Source organism: Metopolophium dirhodum, chromosome 2 (assembly GCF_019925205.1).
Source record: "Metopolophium dirhodum isolate CAU chromosome 2, ASM1992520v1, whole genome shotgun sequence".
NCBI lineage: Eukaryota > Metazoa > Arthropoda > Insecta > Hemiptera > Aphididae > Metopolophium > Metopolophium dirhodum.
The window spans coordinates 37,256,308-37,271,082 of NC_083561.1; the positions used below are offsets into that span (position 1 = coordinate 37,256,308).

General features: G+C 30.5%; 1 protein-coding gene across 2 annotated transcripts in view; it reads right to left on the minus strand.

The window, feature by feature from the left end:
• The window catches only part of LOC132939573 (zwei Ig domain protein zig-8-like), a 421,440-nt gene that overhangs the window by 31,103 nt on the left and 375,562 nt on the right, over positions 1-14,775 (minus strand). The window contains exons 3-4 of one of the 2 annotated variants that reach the window (XM_061006819.1): positions 5,133-5,346; positions 3,709-3,783 (exon numbers count right to left, since the gene is read on the minus strand). In XM_061006819.1, the coding sequence (XP_060862802.1) occupies positions 3,709-3,783; positions 5,133-5,346 (289 nt within the window). The remainder of the gene's footprint in view (positions 1-3,708; positions 3,784-5,132; positions 5,347-14,775) is intronic. The other variant, XM_061006820.1, reaches the window with a different exon arrangement.

A 14,775-nucleotide genomic window follows, 5' to 3' on the forward strand; every position in this document is an offset into this window, starting at 1 on the left:
AGATTAAAATTCAGATGAATCAATAGATACGTTTGGATCTAGGCCTCTTATTGATAACACAAAACACGATGTCGAGCTAATTGAATAGTGTTGAAGAACAAGTTGATTTTTGTCTTAATATAAGTAACATTTTTTTAAATAATAATTTGATATTATTAATTATATTGGATCTGGAACAGGTTTCACTCACATGAAATATAAAATTAAAATATCACCAGATACAGAATTAAATATTAATAAAAAAAAATCCATTCTGTATACCAATTGTATTTTCTCGAAAATTCCATGTTAATGAATTTTCTAAAAACATTGATAAAGGTTCAAAAATGAAATTGGTATTTGAACGGTAACCAAAACCGAAACAGTTTTTTTTTTGCTTTGTGGTTAACTGGTTTTTTTATATCAAACGATTAATGATTCATAGTATGTAATTTAGGAATATCCGAACATATAACGAGCGTCGATATTCTGTGAATTTAACTGTTAGACTTAACAATTCTCTGTATATAATAAATAAAAATTGAATTCCACTTATTATAATATTATTAAAATAAATAGTTAAATAATTAATAATATGCAGGTAGGTAAAATAGGTACATTATATTATGATTTAAAATTTCCCAGGATATTTAATAATTGATAGTGATTACTTATTACTATATATTTTAGTGTAGGACGTCGACCAGCAATCGTAACTCGTATTAATTGGGAAAAATCATAGATACATTATATAAATTAAAATATATAGCTTTAATTAATTATTAGTTCATGGTTTTGAAATGTGGTATTTGATATTTGTAATTTAATTTCAATAACATTAATATGTTTTTTTTTATAACTACTTTTAACTTAAATAGTTAAATGTTAATATTATATTATGATCATTGGTTTATTGCTTACAGCCGATAAGGATATTGCGCTTGATAATATTTAGCATTGTGAATCCGTGATTTGAATTCGAACATACAATTTTGTATAAAAAAATTGAATTAACAATTTGAGTATATAACATTATGCATAACCATGTAAATCATAGCTTAAAGGATTGTCGTCCCAAAACACCTAGAAATTATAAGCTATTAGAACTTTTAAGTTGTAACAATTTCGTTGTATTGAAATTAAAAACGCGTTTATAGAAACCGTGAATTTACCACGCTAGTAGAGTGGAATTTCCCAACTTGTTTTTACATTAAAAAACTACGGTATACGGTATACCTATATATTATATTCTCGAGTTTTCGTTATACACAGCAAAACACGAGTCAATTGCAAAAAAAAAAACAGCAAAGTTTCATGTCGGCCTATATATAGTATATGTATATATACACACAGTATAATTACACGGTTGACTTTCTTCGAATCACCGGAGCGGAAAGAACCTACGTATTTAGGATTTCAAGTACAGAGGATGTCGACTTATTGAATTCGAAACATCAAGGAACTTGGTCATTTTCGAATAATATACTTAGCGTCATGTTGTTTGTAGTGTGTTTGTACTGTGTTTGTAGTATACTACAGTCGGCGAAATGGCTATTATATAGGTAGTATGCATTTTGGATTTTTCTCATAACATAAAAACTCTTTTAAAAACGTTGAATACTATTATTATACACAACACAAGTACGGTGTATAATTATTTACAATTTTTAACATATTATTTTATTTTACCACTATATCGTTATTTTTGTTTTTTTTTTTGTTTCAAAAATGAATAAATATTATCTTAAATTTGGCTTAATCCGGCTTGTCATCACTTAAGCTCACACACGTATTTCGCGATTAGTCTTAAGCTACCTGTATTGACTCGAAATATTGTTGGAATTTTCTATAGACAATTTACTGACGAGTTTTATCAAAGCTCGACCAGCCTGCATACTCGTGGGAAATAAGTAGCAAAACGTATAATGATCAGTTTTCAGGGTTCGGTGGTCATACAAATAGTTAAAACCGTCTGAGTTTCGAAATCGGTCTACACGTTACGGGATTTCCTCGAAATCTGTACCGGTATTTTCCTTCAATTTTGAAATTTTCTGGCAAACATTATTTCCGGATTCTGTGAATCACTTAAAGCTCATGGTTATATACGAGCTTTGAACATTTCGAAATCAGCCACTCTTCTTAAACGGTTTCCGCGAAATTAGTACCGTTTTCTGACATTTACGTTTCAGTTAGAATAGTTAGATAGTAATAATAATAATAATAATATAACTTTCACGAAAATCAAATACTATATAATATGAATGCTTTCGCCATGTCTATATTATTATTTATGACAAATTGTTTTTAAGCGTTTAGGATTTATCGATGCGTAACTATAATAACATCATGACGTAACTTCCGACGAAGCTATGAAAATTTAATGGTGTTTTGGTTATACATAGACGCAATAATTGCTATTCAAAATTATGCAAACAAATTTCAAGAAAATATTCATACGAATTTATTATGTTGTTATTAATATAATAATTATTATAACGAAATGTTATTGTACACGAAATTGTATTTCATGCGTACAAAAAGGCAAAATACAAATATTTAAAGAGTATGTTGTAACAACTCTTTCAGCGAACTGTGCATATTGTGCATTGGATATCACACATATTATACGCGTTTAATTGCAACTGTGGTATGTATCAATATTGTTTTAGATTTCGGGCTGAGCGACGTGATAATTGAATTATAACAATATATTTCTGACGCTTTTCGGGCGACAAATACAATACAATTTTACATACTTAATATTATTATCACAAGCCGCGTCAGGGTTTCCAGTGCACACTTTGAAAATTATATCACGTGGTAACGAACAAATATTTTGCGTTTGGCTAAATACGAGGGATTTTATGGACCATACATAGATATGTGTCCGGTGTCTGAAGACTTCGAAAAATTGGTTTGTACGATGATTATCGTGCTGTGTAGTGTTATACTCTAAGTAGCTACTTCAAAACGATTTAAAATCAAACGCTTTAATCGCAAATCAAAAAAAAAAAAAAAAAACTTTAGTCTTTCGTTTCCACACTCGCTGACACGAGTTCTTTTTAAAAGTTTGCACGAAAAACCCGAACGAGCTGCATTTGTATTGCAGGATACACTATATATCGCACTTATTAGTTTTAATTGTACAGTAAATGTTGTTGTTTCTGTAGTGTTTTTGTTTTCTATTTTTCGCCAAAATCTCCGCTATTTGCTGGAAATCGTTTGTTGAATAATGTAAACGAAAATGTATAATAAAAATCCCGCGTTCGAATTTCAAATGATAATGCATTACTTCGAGGTGTACGATTCTTATAATAGATAATATTATACGAAATCGATTGGCTTTTAATGCACGTTGTCTGTATGCTAATTTTTGGCATAAATAAGTGCCGTGGTCGACGGCGACCCCCGAGTAGGTTTTGTCTTTCACATTGGTATGATAATAATAATAATAATAATAACGTAATTTTTAATCGTTTTATGCGCTGCGCATAACATTTGTAGGTTGTAAATAGGTAGGAACACGGTTTTTTTTTTTCGGAATTCGACAATGCATATTATTATATCTAATTATAGTGCGGTAAAATCACCGAAAACAAATTACTTTCAAACGGCCGTTCCGAGCAAGTTTACACGAAACGTTTTGTATAATAATAATAGTGTTATTAGCGTTAATTCGGCAAACGTCTGTTAACATCAAACCACACGCAAACACGTTTGTATAAAAACCTTTTGTAAAGTCTCCGTCTCTTATCATCATGTCTAGTAAACTATCGTCGCTGTCCGAGGGCGGCGGTTTATCGTCTGCAACGTAGGTATGTATATATATATATATATATATATAAATATATATGCATATATCGACAACGCCGAAGTGTTGAAACAACAAAGATAATAATAATCATATTAAACAACAGCCGTGTTTCACACGCCATGTAATCTATCGATTATTATCATCAAAATGACTACGCGAAAAGAGAAATAGGCATACCGTAATAATATTATACTATGTACCTATAATATGTTACGGGAAATGTGAAATACCGAAAAACTTACACATCAGGTATATAATATTATATTTACCAATATTATAAAATTGATTTAAAATATCCAGAATAATATAATAAATGGATAAGAGTAGTACAATTATAATTAATACTAAATTAATTTTTTTTTTGTGTTCTTCCGTCAATATTGTATTATAGTTATTAGTAATAATAAATATAATAGAAAGTCCGCTTGCACACAAAATAATGTGTTTGTATTCGCAGTTAAAATTTGCCAGGGCAGGAGCAAATTGACAGGTCGGTGTGGACATTTTCCGTAACATATAATATGGATTATATTATAAAACTATTCAATAATCATATATAATAATATATTTTTTATGAATATTATGATACATTAATCCTATGTATATGTATTGTTAGGTATGTCTACACAAGGTAAATTTTGTTTACCAACAGTCATTTTCTCAGTCTATTATTTATAAAGCGCATTAATGAAAACATTTTATATTTCAGATTCCAAAGTAAAATATTACTTTACTGAAGATTTAACAATCCGCTCTTATCTCTGAAATCGAACATTTGCAGTAGGACGAGGCAACTCAATATTATCTTTCTACTTCCCAATTTCTGCTAGTGTTTATGGAGGAAGTGACTTGTCGCCAGATTTATTTAATGTATAATATAATATAAATATATAAATTCACACCTTGAACCATAAGTAAATTGTTTTTATAATTTAGATGTTTGCGGAGTAGTGCACCTGCAATATTTTTTGAGGTACCTACAGCATTGGCCACGCCACTCCACCCTTCCGTCTCAAGTTCAAATGTTTCTATAAATTAGTTATAGTAAATTAATCGACTAGGGTTGGATATTCGGTCAATGAAGTGAGCACCCAGAATAACGATAACGAAAATTGTAGAAAAATACTTTGTCTCTTTAAAAACACATCGTGGTTTAATGACTTGAAATTACCTACGTAAATAACCTACGTTGAGAAAATGACTGTTTACATGATAAAATATGTGATACGAATTAATCTGCAGTTATACCGCAGCGTGCAGCATAAACCCGTCGTATATTACGTATAATATGATGTGAAACTTTAAAAAATATGCAAATGAACACGATGGGTGCACTTACCGACGACGTTCAGCGTGACGAATATGCTTCTCACCGGTTGCGTGCTCACTTGGCACTCGTAAATCCCCGCGTCTCTCTTCTGAGCCCATTTGATGTGCAACGTCCATTGGTCCGAGTGTGACCTGTGGTGAATGGCTTGGAACCGCTGGTCACTGGTGTACGTGTACGCGCCCACCGTCAGTATGTGTATGTCTCTGTGCCTTATCCACGACACCTGTAACGTAAACGATTAATAATATTATTATTTATTATTATGATATACGTTTTCGTTATTTTTCATAGTATTTGAATCTATCATGGCGGCATCAGCTGCTGAGGCCATCGGACCAATACGTTATCCACACATGTGTTGTACAGGTACTCGTTTTAGCAATAATCAAAGCTGCCCAGTCCGAGAGTAGTAAGATAAAAATAATAAAAAAATATTATAACATAAATTTGATATTATTATTTGCACTGTTATTATATTATGGTTGCTGTTGTTTGGACTATAGTAAGAAATCTCGGGGCGGACGTCATTGTTTAAAACGATTATATAATATTATAAAAGGCTGACATTTCAGAACAGAATCTTACAAGAGTTATTAGTTAAAAATTCAGTTTTTTTTTCGTTTTGACCAAAAAATATTTAATCTGAAGAAAATGTCGAATCGAGTTTAAAAACTAATTTAAAGTTTTCAACGAAATTAGGTTTTTGACTTGGTGTTGGTAAAGTTTTACGAGCAAAACAATTAAGACGTGCAAATCGTTTTGTTATTTCAGCCTGCTTTGTATAATACATATATACGTAGGTAGGTACTTCAGAAAATAATATTATAATGACGTGCTGTACGGCGATGGAGTGTGAAGATGGACCGACTGTTATTATTATAAATTGAAAACATCTAAACTTAAAAAGACGTTCGTTAAACATGGATAAGTGGACGTTGTTTATAATACATAACTATATTATTATGATTAATTTACCCATTTATTTTAGTTTTTGATAATATGATCTTACCTATTATGTATATTATTATATTTGTAGTATACATAATCCCAATGCATGGATTATAAGCCGCAGGGATCGTGCAAAATGTCGCTGATATAGGTACCATTTTGACACTATACGTTTATTATCAGATATCACAACTAGCTTAAAAAAAAAGTCCTAAGTACTTAATACTTGATGATTGGTCCTCTACATTTATGCAAGGAAAGAAATTAATACACGCTTTTACTATTTTACTAAAAATTACCACTAAATAATATATTGTAGGCAGAAATATAATAATATTTGAAACAGAAATATTTTAGTAGCAGATCAAATAAATTGAAATAATTGGTCAACCGCGGTTATAATTAATGTTGTTGATATTGTAAATATTATACCATGTTGTTGTCACAAAATATCTTTAATGGCGTCGGGTAAAATAACCCTAGCTGTCGAAGCGATAAATTCATAAAACAAAAACAAAAAGGAAATATAATTATTGAAATAATGTAGTTAAATAGCTGAATTTAGCTGATATTATTATGAGTACCGTTCGATGTATCTGACCATACCCTAACCTCAAATCATTATAACATAACGTCGTTATCATAATGAAGTTATTTGCAAAACACCTTCGGCCAAAACGACGAGCGACGATTCTGCGGACATTGTTACTGCAGAGTGGAGTGGACCGCGAAATAATTGGCGGAGACTACGACGCGAGACGCGACCCTATTAGGTACATTATATACACTGCACCAGAGGCGTAGGTAAGTACAAGGACACTTTGATAGCCGGTATATACGTATATATTACATATTATATCGTATGTATGTATGTATGTATATATGTATGCATGTATGTATGTATGTATATATGTATGTATGTATGTATGTATGTATGTATGTATGTATGTATGTATGTATGTATATGTATGTAAGTATTTATGTATATATATATATGTATTATGATACGTGCGTATATTATAGGTATGCGTTTTTGAGCAATTAAAACCGTTTTCCGACCCCTTTATATTTTTTTAATTATTTTTTTCCGGGATTCTTTATGGAACGGTTTAAAACGAGTGGCGATGACGATAATAACAACGGAGGTGAAAAAAAAACAAACGCGTAGTGTCAAAGGACGAGCGTTTTTTTCCCGTCTTTATATATATTATTATATATACCAGCAGAGTCCTGAGTGTAACGCCACTATATCTATGCACAACGATATAATATATATAGTTACGTATATATAAAATATATGGTGTACAGAGTGATTCAACAAGCATGCTCGCCCTCCCCAATTTTCTATAATAGTGCATTTATACGAATGCTGATTTTTTAGTAAATTATACTCGTAAAGATCACATTTTCTTATTCTTAAAATTGTTTGTTCTATTGTTAAAGAGTTTGGTGATACAAACTTCTGTAATTCAAATGATAACCACTGTTTTCTTATTTTTAATAATAATATATTGGATCATTTTTTGAAATGAATTATGTGCTCTGTTCAAAAATTGAATAAGAAATTTCTGAGCTGGTTATTAAAATGTTTACACCAAGGACTACGTCCTTAAAAAAGGTTTTACAAAAATAAAACATAGAATATATTGGATGTAGTATTTATTATACATAAACCATTTTTACAAATTATAAAGGTTGATCGATTGATACGTATATTTAATTACTAAAATTTTCAAATCTCTCTAGCCCTTAATATTTCAAATCAATTATCATAGACCTATCATCTGAATTTTGATTTTGATACGTCATGGTTTTCAGAAAAATTATCCACTAAATATTTTACAATAGAAAAGTGGGGTAGAGAGTGGGCTCTCGTTTAAAAAACAGAAGTTTGGACACTCCTTGTAGCACTCAACATATCTCAAGCATTTGAATGTAATATGGTCTTTAGAAAGGTAGGTATATATTTAAAAATTCCAATAATCAGTTTTTGATCAACTGAATTATTGATTAAAAAAGCGGAATGATTATGCTTGGTGAATCACTCTGTATAAACGACGTTTTAAGACGTAGTTTCAAACAGCAATGCACCCATCGCAATACGAAGACATCCACCGTGTGTCATCGCTGCCTACGACGTGATTTTTTTCAGACAATTTACGAGTAGATAGCTTAAATAATTTGAACTGAATTTGTCACGACGAGGAGTGACTATAATTATCGTCGGGTAGAGGTTGATCGGAACACAATATTATTATTAAACAGCCGAAAATAAACACAATAATTATTACACTGCAGGTATTCGAAAACGTTGCAAATTAATATTATAATCGCGGTTTAAAATGTGCATTTGAATACAATCCAATAATATTTTTACCATTGTACGGCGCAATTAAACCATGATTATATAATATTATTATTATAAGGAAACGATTATTTATCGAAACCCGTCAACGTAAAATTGCCTAGGGCCCGGGCATTGGCGTTAACCCCCTATTATACATATCCTCCCGTTGTATTAATAATTTTATAATTGCGTACGAGTTTGATTAAAAATATTAAAGTATTACCTATAATTTTACATATTATTATTTCATTTATAACGTTTAGTCCAATAACAATGATATAATAATAATATAGGTAGGTAGGTGTAGGTAGGTAATCATTATTATATTATACTACGTAACATTAACACCAACAAGTAAATATATCATTAAATTAGTTGTGTTGTTCATTAGAATTTCTGTTATTATATATTATTATCATCAACCAGCGTAGGTGATACGTTCAATGTTAATGTTTGTTACATAGTGATAATAATATAATTTCTTCTCTAAAAATATGGTATGATATTGACCAACGAGTAGAACATAGGTTATATCGTATTTGAATCGTTTTCACGATTTTCATGTCGAGTTTCATTCGACGAATTTCGTCTCACGAGTTATAAATAATACAAAAATGAACTATTGGCATTTGAAGAAACAATGTTGTCCATTTCTGCTTAAATTAATTTAATATTATACGTACCTACTTACATTACGTGCCTTGTAATGCAATGTATATGTATGTAATCGTAAAAAATTCATTAAATATTTGTATGTAAAAGTTATGCGTATCTTGAAGTATAAAAAGTAATAAAAATAACAATGAAACAATTTATCTACTATATTATAATAACAGTACGCAGTTAGCAACAATCATCCCCATTTTGTTCTGCATATCATGATTTTAGTCAGTGGATTCAATTCAAAGTATTTATTACGCCACGATGAATGAGAGACATTTTAATATAGTATACTATCTACTATAGTGATTAAAAATAAAAATGTTCACTGATTATTACATTCTCAATTATCTAAAATTGGATTAAGTCGTTATGGGCAGCTAACGTTAGTGTCGATTAACACTAAATTCATCGTGCACAGTTGACCCGATTTTATGAAGTTGCGATAGATACCGGGTAACGAGACGCATGCGCACTCATAGGTCGTAATTTTTTACGGATTGCAATTTGAAACACCACCTCGATATTATTGTCGTACGAGCATAGAAGACAAAATTGGTGACACGATTTATCTGCATACATGCATCCGATCACGGAGACCGATGCCCATCGACTGAACGTCATACTCATATTATATTATAGTCATAATATTATATAACTATATTATTATAATATTATACAAACATGGATTGCGATATCATTCCAAGTTATCGCTGTGATAACAATAATATTATAATTTACTCGCTGATTCATCTATAGGGTAAAACAAGAGCGGACAAACGCTGAAAATACAATTAGAAATTAGAATAAATTGATTTGTGTACATCTTATCACAGCCCCAATAATAATGTTATAGCCTATAGTTGTCTAGAAGAAGCTCGCAATGAAGACAATAACAGCGCGAAAATCATAGCTTTTCTTACCAAAATGAATATTGTGAAATGTTTTGACAATTATTGTTAACCTGTATATATTTTATATTTTTTATACATTTTACATAACGTACACAAGGTTAATCATAGCCATAGTTTCTGACGCCTATTATAACAACAATAGTCATTATATCTGCGTCGACAATATAAAAACAACAAAAAAAATTATAGTTTTCATATTATTTCAGCGACAATCCAACGTTTGAGTTATATTATTCCTTCTAAGATGTGTTGTAAATCCCGCGGCAGTACCTATACCAAGCTATACCTACTCACTAAGTGTTGGAAACTTTTTTTTTTACACATAGAAGCGCATAGGTTGTGAAGTGTATATGGATTTATGATGTGAGCTTTAGGTAAAAAAATGCACGTATACATACACGCGTATATGTACGCGTGAAAGTCGAGTGCTACTATGATTAATGTGTTTTAGCTCTTAGTTGTAAACTTGTATATAAAGTGTAAATTTTATAAAATAATAAAAATCACTCAACAGAGTTTTAGAAAAAAAAAATCTGTACTATAGACTCGAATACAAAACACTATATAATTATAATTTAATAACTGATAATAATGTAGTACAACATATTAACATAAAATAGTATTATCTTATCAAGGGATTAAAGCTCTATTTCAAAAAAAAATGTAAACCACGATTATCATTCACCAATAAGCAATCGTTTACGAAATTTCGATACCATTAATAAATATATAAAATGTCGATTTAGATATAATTGTTTGTCGTCTCACTTTTATATAATAATAATAATCATATTATTATATAATGCCGCATTACCAATAAAACGTAATCCCCGCTGGAAAAAATGTACCCAATTTTTTTTTTAATCTATTCACTCGATAAGCTATAATTTGAGGTGTTCGATTTTATTCAATATCTTGTATTTCAGAAACTAAATTTCATACATTAAAGTATTGATTACTCTGCGTAGTATAAGATATTGAGTTAGAGCGAAATTTATACTTCTTCCTTATAAATAACGACAGTTATAATTATTTTTACAATATAAATAAATAATAATACAGCCGAAAAACATAAATTGTTTTCGTTTGGTTTGAACGGGTTTGTGCGGGAAATATTTGCGAAGAATATAAAAAGGTTATATAATATTTTTAATCATATTTTTATATTATAATAATATGTTAGGTATTAAGTTTTGTCATTCACGCGTTCAGAGGATTTAAAACGCCTTTACTTTTATGTTTATCTATTTTTTTTTTTTGAGTTTATAATATAATATATTATCTTCTATACATATATAAGTATAATAATATAATATATACTACTCGCGTACACGACAATTTATTTTGTTACGCGTATTTGGTACACTCATCCAAAACGGTATTTTTTTCTTCCGAAATCTCGCAGCAGCAGCTAGTTGCAATATCGCATTCATAATCGCATTTATCATCGTCTCCCGCTCGCGTCCACGACGCTCTTTCACGAAATATGTATAAAATAGAAAAACAGTCTCTGTCACGATCAGAGAGCCACTGCCGAAAATAACGTTCTCTCCACCATTTCTTGATCTAATGTGTCACTGATCGACTACTTTAACAAACAAGGCAATCGCCGCCTAAAAATATCTAATAATTCCGGGTAATCCATTCAACGTAAAACGGTCACTATTTATTTCAAAAACTTTTAATAATTTTGAAAATTTTTTTTACAAGATTTGAAGTCATTACAAACCAACATTTCTCTCTCAGAAAAAAATAATACTTTTTCACTATTTTTTGTCTTTACCATTTTTAAAATGTTTAACTTTTTTCAAAGACAACATACATTATATTTTCTAATTTTCACGTAATCATGTCTCAAGTGTAATGTGAATTTATTATACCGTCCATCGAGTGACATAATATTATAACGATGATAATATATTGAGAATTTTTTATTTTCCGCCGGTGAGAAACTGAGAAAGGAAAACTGTAAAATATTATTTTAATAAAAACGTGTTTGGTGGTTAATGGAGCAATTTATTATATTATTTTTATTTTACTCAAATATTGTATGACTAAGACGAACACAATCGGCTTGTAAACTTAACGCTCTTTAGAACCGTTAACCGAACACTGGATGCTGCGCAGCAAAATATTATAAACGCGTACACACGAATTGGACGAATTTTTTATTTACCTATAGGTACGGTTTTTACCTAACCTAACCTAACCGTAGTTGGTGCTGAAATTATTGTCTATAAGCTTAATGTAAGCGTATAACCTAAAGACTTAACGGACATAAGAGGTTTATATAATATATATGGTCGAAATAATTTTAAAAACTATATGAAATTAATTTTTATGAAATGGGTCAGTGGTGTAATTCGATTTCTAATAGGTGACATTTTGTCGTTTTATAGTACTATAGGAACTGATGGATGGCGTTAAGGTTTCTCTACGCGCGCGACAGACATTACATTTTTGTCCCGCCTCATTCCATCATATTATTATATTTCTAGACAACTGAAACGAATTATATTATGTTTTTCCCAACCAGGCACGGCGTCGTGTTGTAGCGTTATTCGATTATAATGCGCGTGCGCTGTCCAACGAATTACAAATTTAACGAATGATAAAGTCGGGAAATTCTGAGAATATTATTGCTCTCGGTTATTTTAATGAACATTGACAAAATATGGAGCATATTATTATAAGTACGATAAGCATAAGATATTTAATTATTTTCACATTACCATTATTTTTACGAAACATTTTGTGTTCTAGTCTAGAATTGCCCGTAGAGTGGCGTACTTACCATATTATTATTATAGTATTATGTGTATAACCCACTATATGCGTGTTACCTACATTGCTTTTTTAGAATTGTACGCAACATAGGTCGGTAATACCCATGTTATTATTCGTTAGGTTATTATTATTATTATTATTATTATTATGTAGTTAAATTGAAAACCGTATTCTGTTGAAAAGAGATCCTTGGTTCACCGTTGTCGGTCTGTAATTTCAATATTTACCGAGGTTTTCGTCAGAATTTAATAAATAAATGAAAAAAAAAATCAAAATTACTTTTCCTTCGTCAATATTCCGAATACTATAATATTACATTATAATATCGACGATGTCATTCCTCACTTGGCCCTAAAATATAATATTGTCGGCGTCGTAATGGGGTCCGGTTCAGCCGTTATGCAAGACCGATGAACGTTAAATGTATTATAAACGACGATAATATTATATATAGGTAGGTAGGTAGTTAGGTAATAATAATAATAATAATAATAATAGTAATAATGATGATAACTCGAATAGGAACTTACTGTGGTTCGATTCCATAGCGGAAGGTTAACAATAAGATGGAAATACGTTTCGATCAAAAGTTTGCTTTATTTGCATTAATAATAATAACCGCACTAGCGTAATTTTATCATAATAATATAATAGGTATGTATTATTATTATTATTACCTTCTATCTGCAGCTGTGGCTATCTCCGCCGCTAGGTGCTCAAAGGAAAACATTGAACAATAATCTGTGTAATATGATAATGATAATAATAATAATAATTATTCGTCCGATTAATATAGCGATGAATATTCGTATTATATACATTTAGAAATAATTATTATTACACGAAACGTTATTATATTATTATCGTAAATCCTCGAATACCGTAAGTATGCAGCACCCATACACTGCATACCGGGTACCTACGGGGAAATGGAAATTTTTAAATTGAAAATATCATTACACGAATAACCATTTCATGTACAAAATTTCGTGTGATATTGTGTTACAGTGTGAATGATATAATAATTCAAGTATTATATTTTTGCATTCTTATAGTAAGCGGGCGTATGGATCCTGATTAACTCGAAATTGGCTTACGTCGGTTTCGAATTACAATTCACAGTAATATATGATTATATGATATTATGTGTTTAATTAATTGTATTATAGCAAATAGCACAAAACGATGTTACGATTTCAATCGTATTTGTATGTATGCGGACTGTCAGCGATCCAAAAGATAGAATAAAGGTTGAAGTCAATTCAACAATAAATGAAAGAATAGAGTATTTTCAATAATTATAAATTGTACAACAGTCGTATATGTGTGTGTGTGGGTGTGTGGGTGTGTGGGTGGCTGAGTGACGTGAAAGTGCACTGGTCTCAACGGATATTGTACATCTGCATACTATGATGTCAGCACCTTTGACATGGGCGGCTCGCGTATTTTGCAGGTGTCTTGTCTTGGGTGTAGTCGTTGAAAGTTGTTGTTGATAGATGGCCATAGATAATAGTTTAATTAAAATAATTAGACTATAATTTATACATTGTATGTGGTCAAACTTATAAGCCTCTTCGAAATTTCTAATATTAGATTCTGAGCGAAGCGATGAATGTATTGATTTTATAACGATGTGTGTTTTATTTTTATTTTTGTGTCTTTCATCACCTTTAAGGACAGTAAAAATGCTTGGATTTTCTTCAACAGTAACTTTTCTGATAGGAAAGTGAATCTAGTACTTTGGAGGGGGGGGGTACTTTGGGGGGGGGGGGTCAAAAGTAAACATTTCCCAGTAGTTTTCAAAAGCGACGTGAAAAACAAAAAAAAAATTAAGGAAAAACTGGAATTTTTACGCAAAATCAATCAATTTTGGTTTTTGGCACAACTCTAAAACAAATGACAGTAGGTACATGACATTTTGACTGAATGTTTATATTAGCATTTTCTATACACCATAACATTTTCCAAATATTTTTTACTTATGATGAGCTGTTTA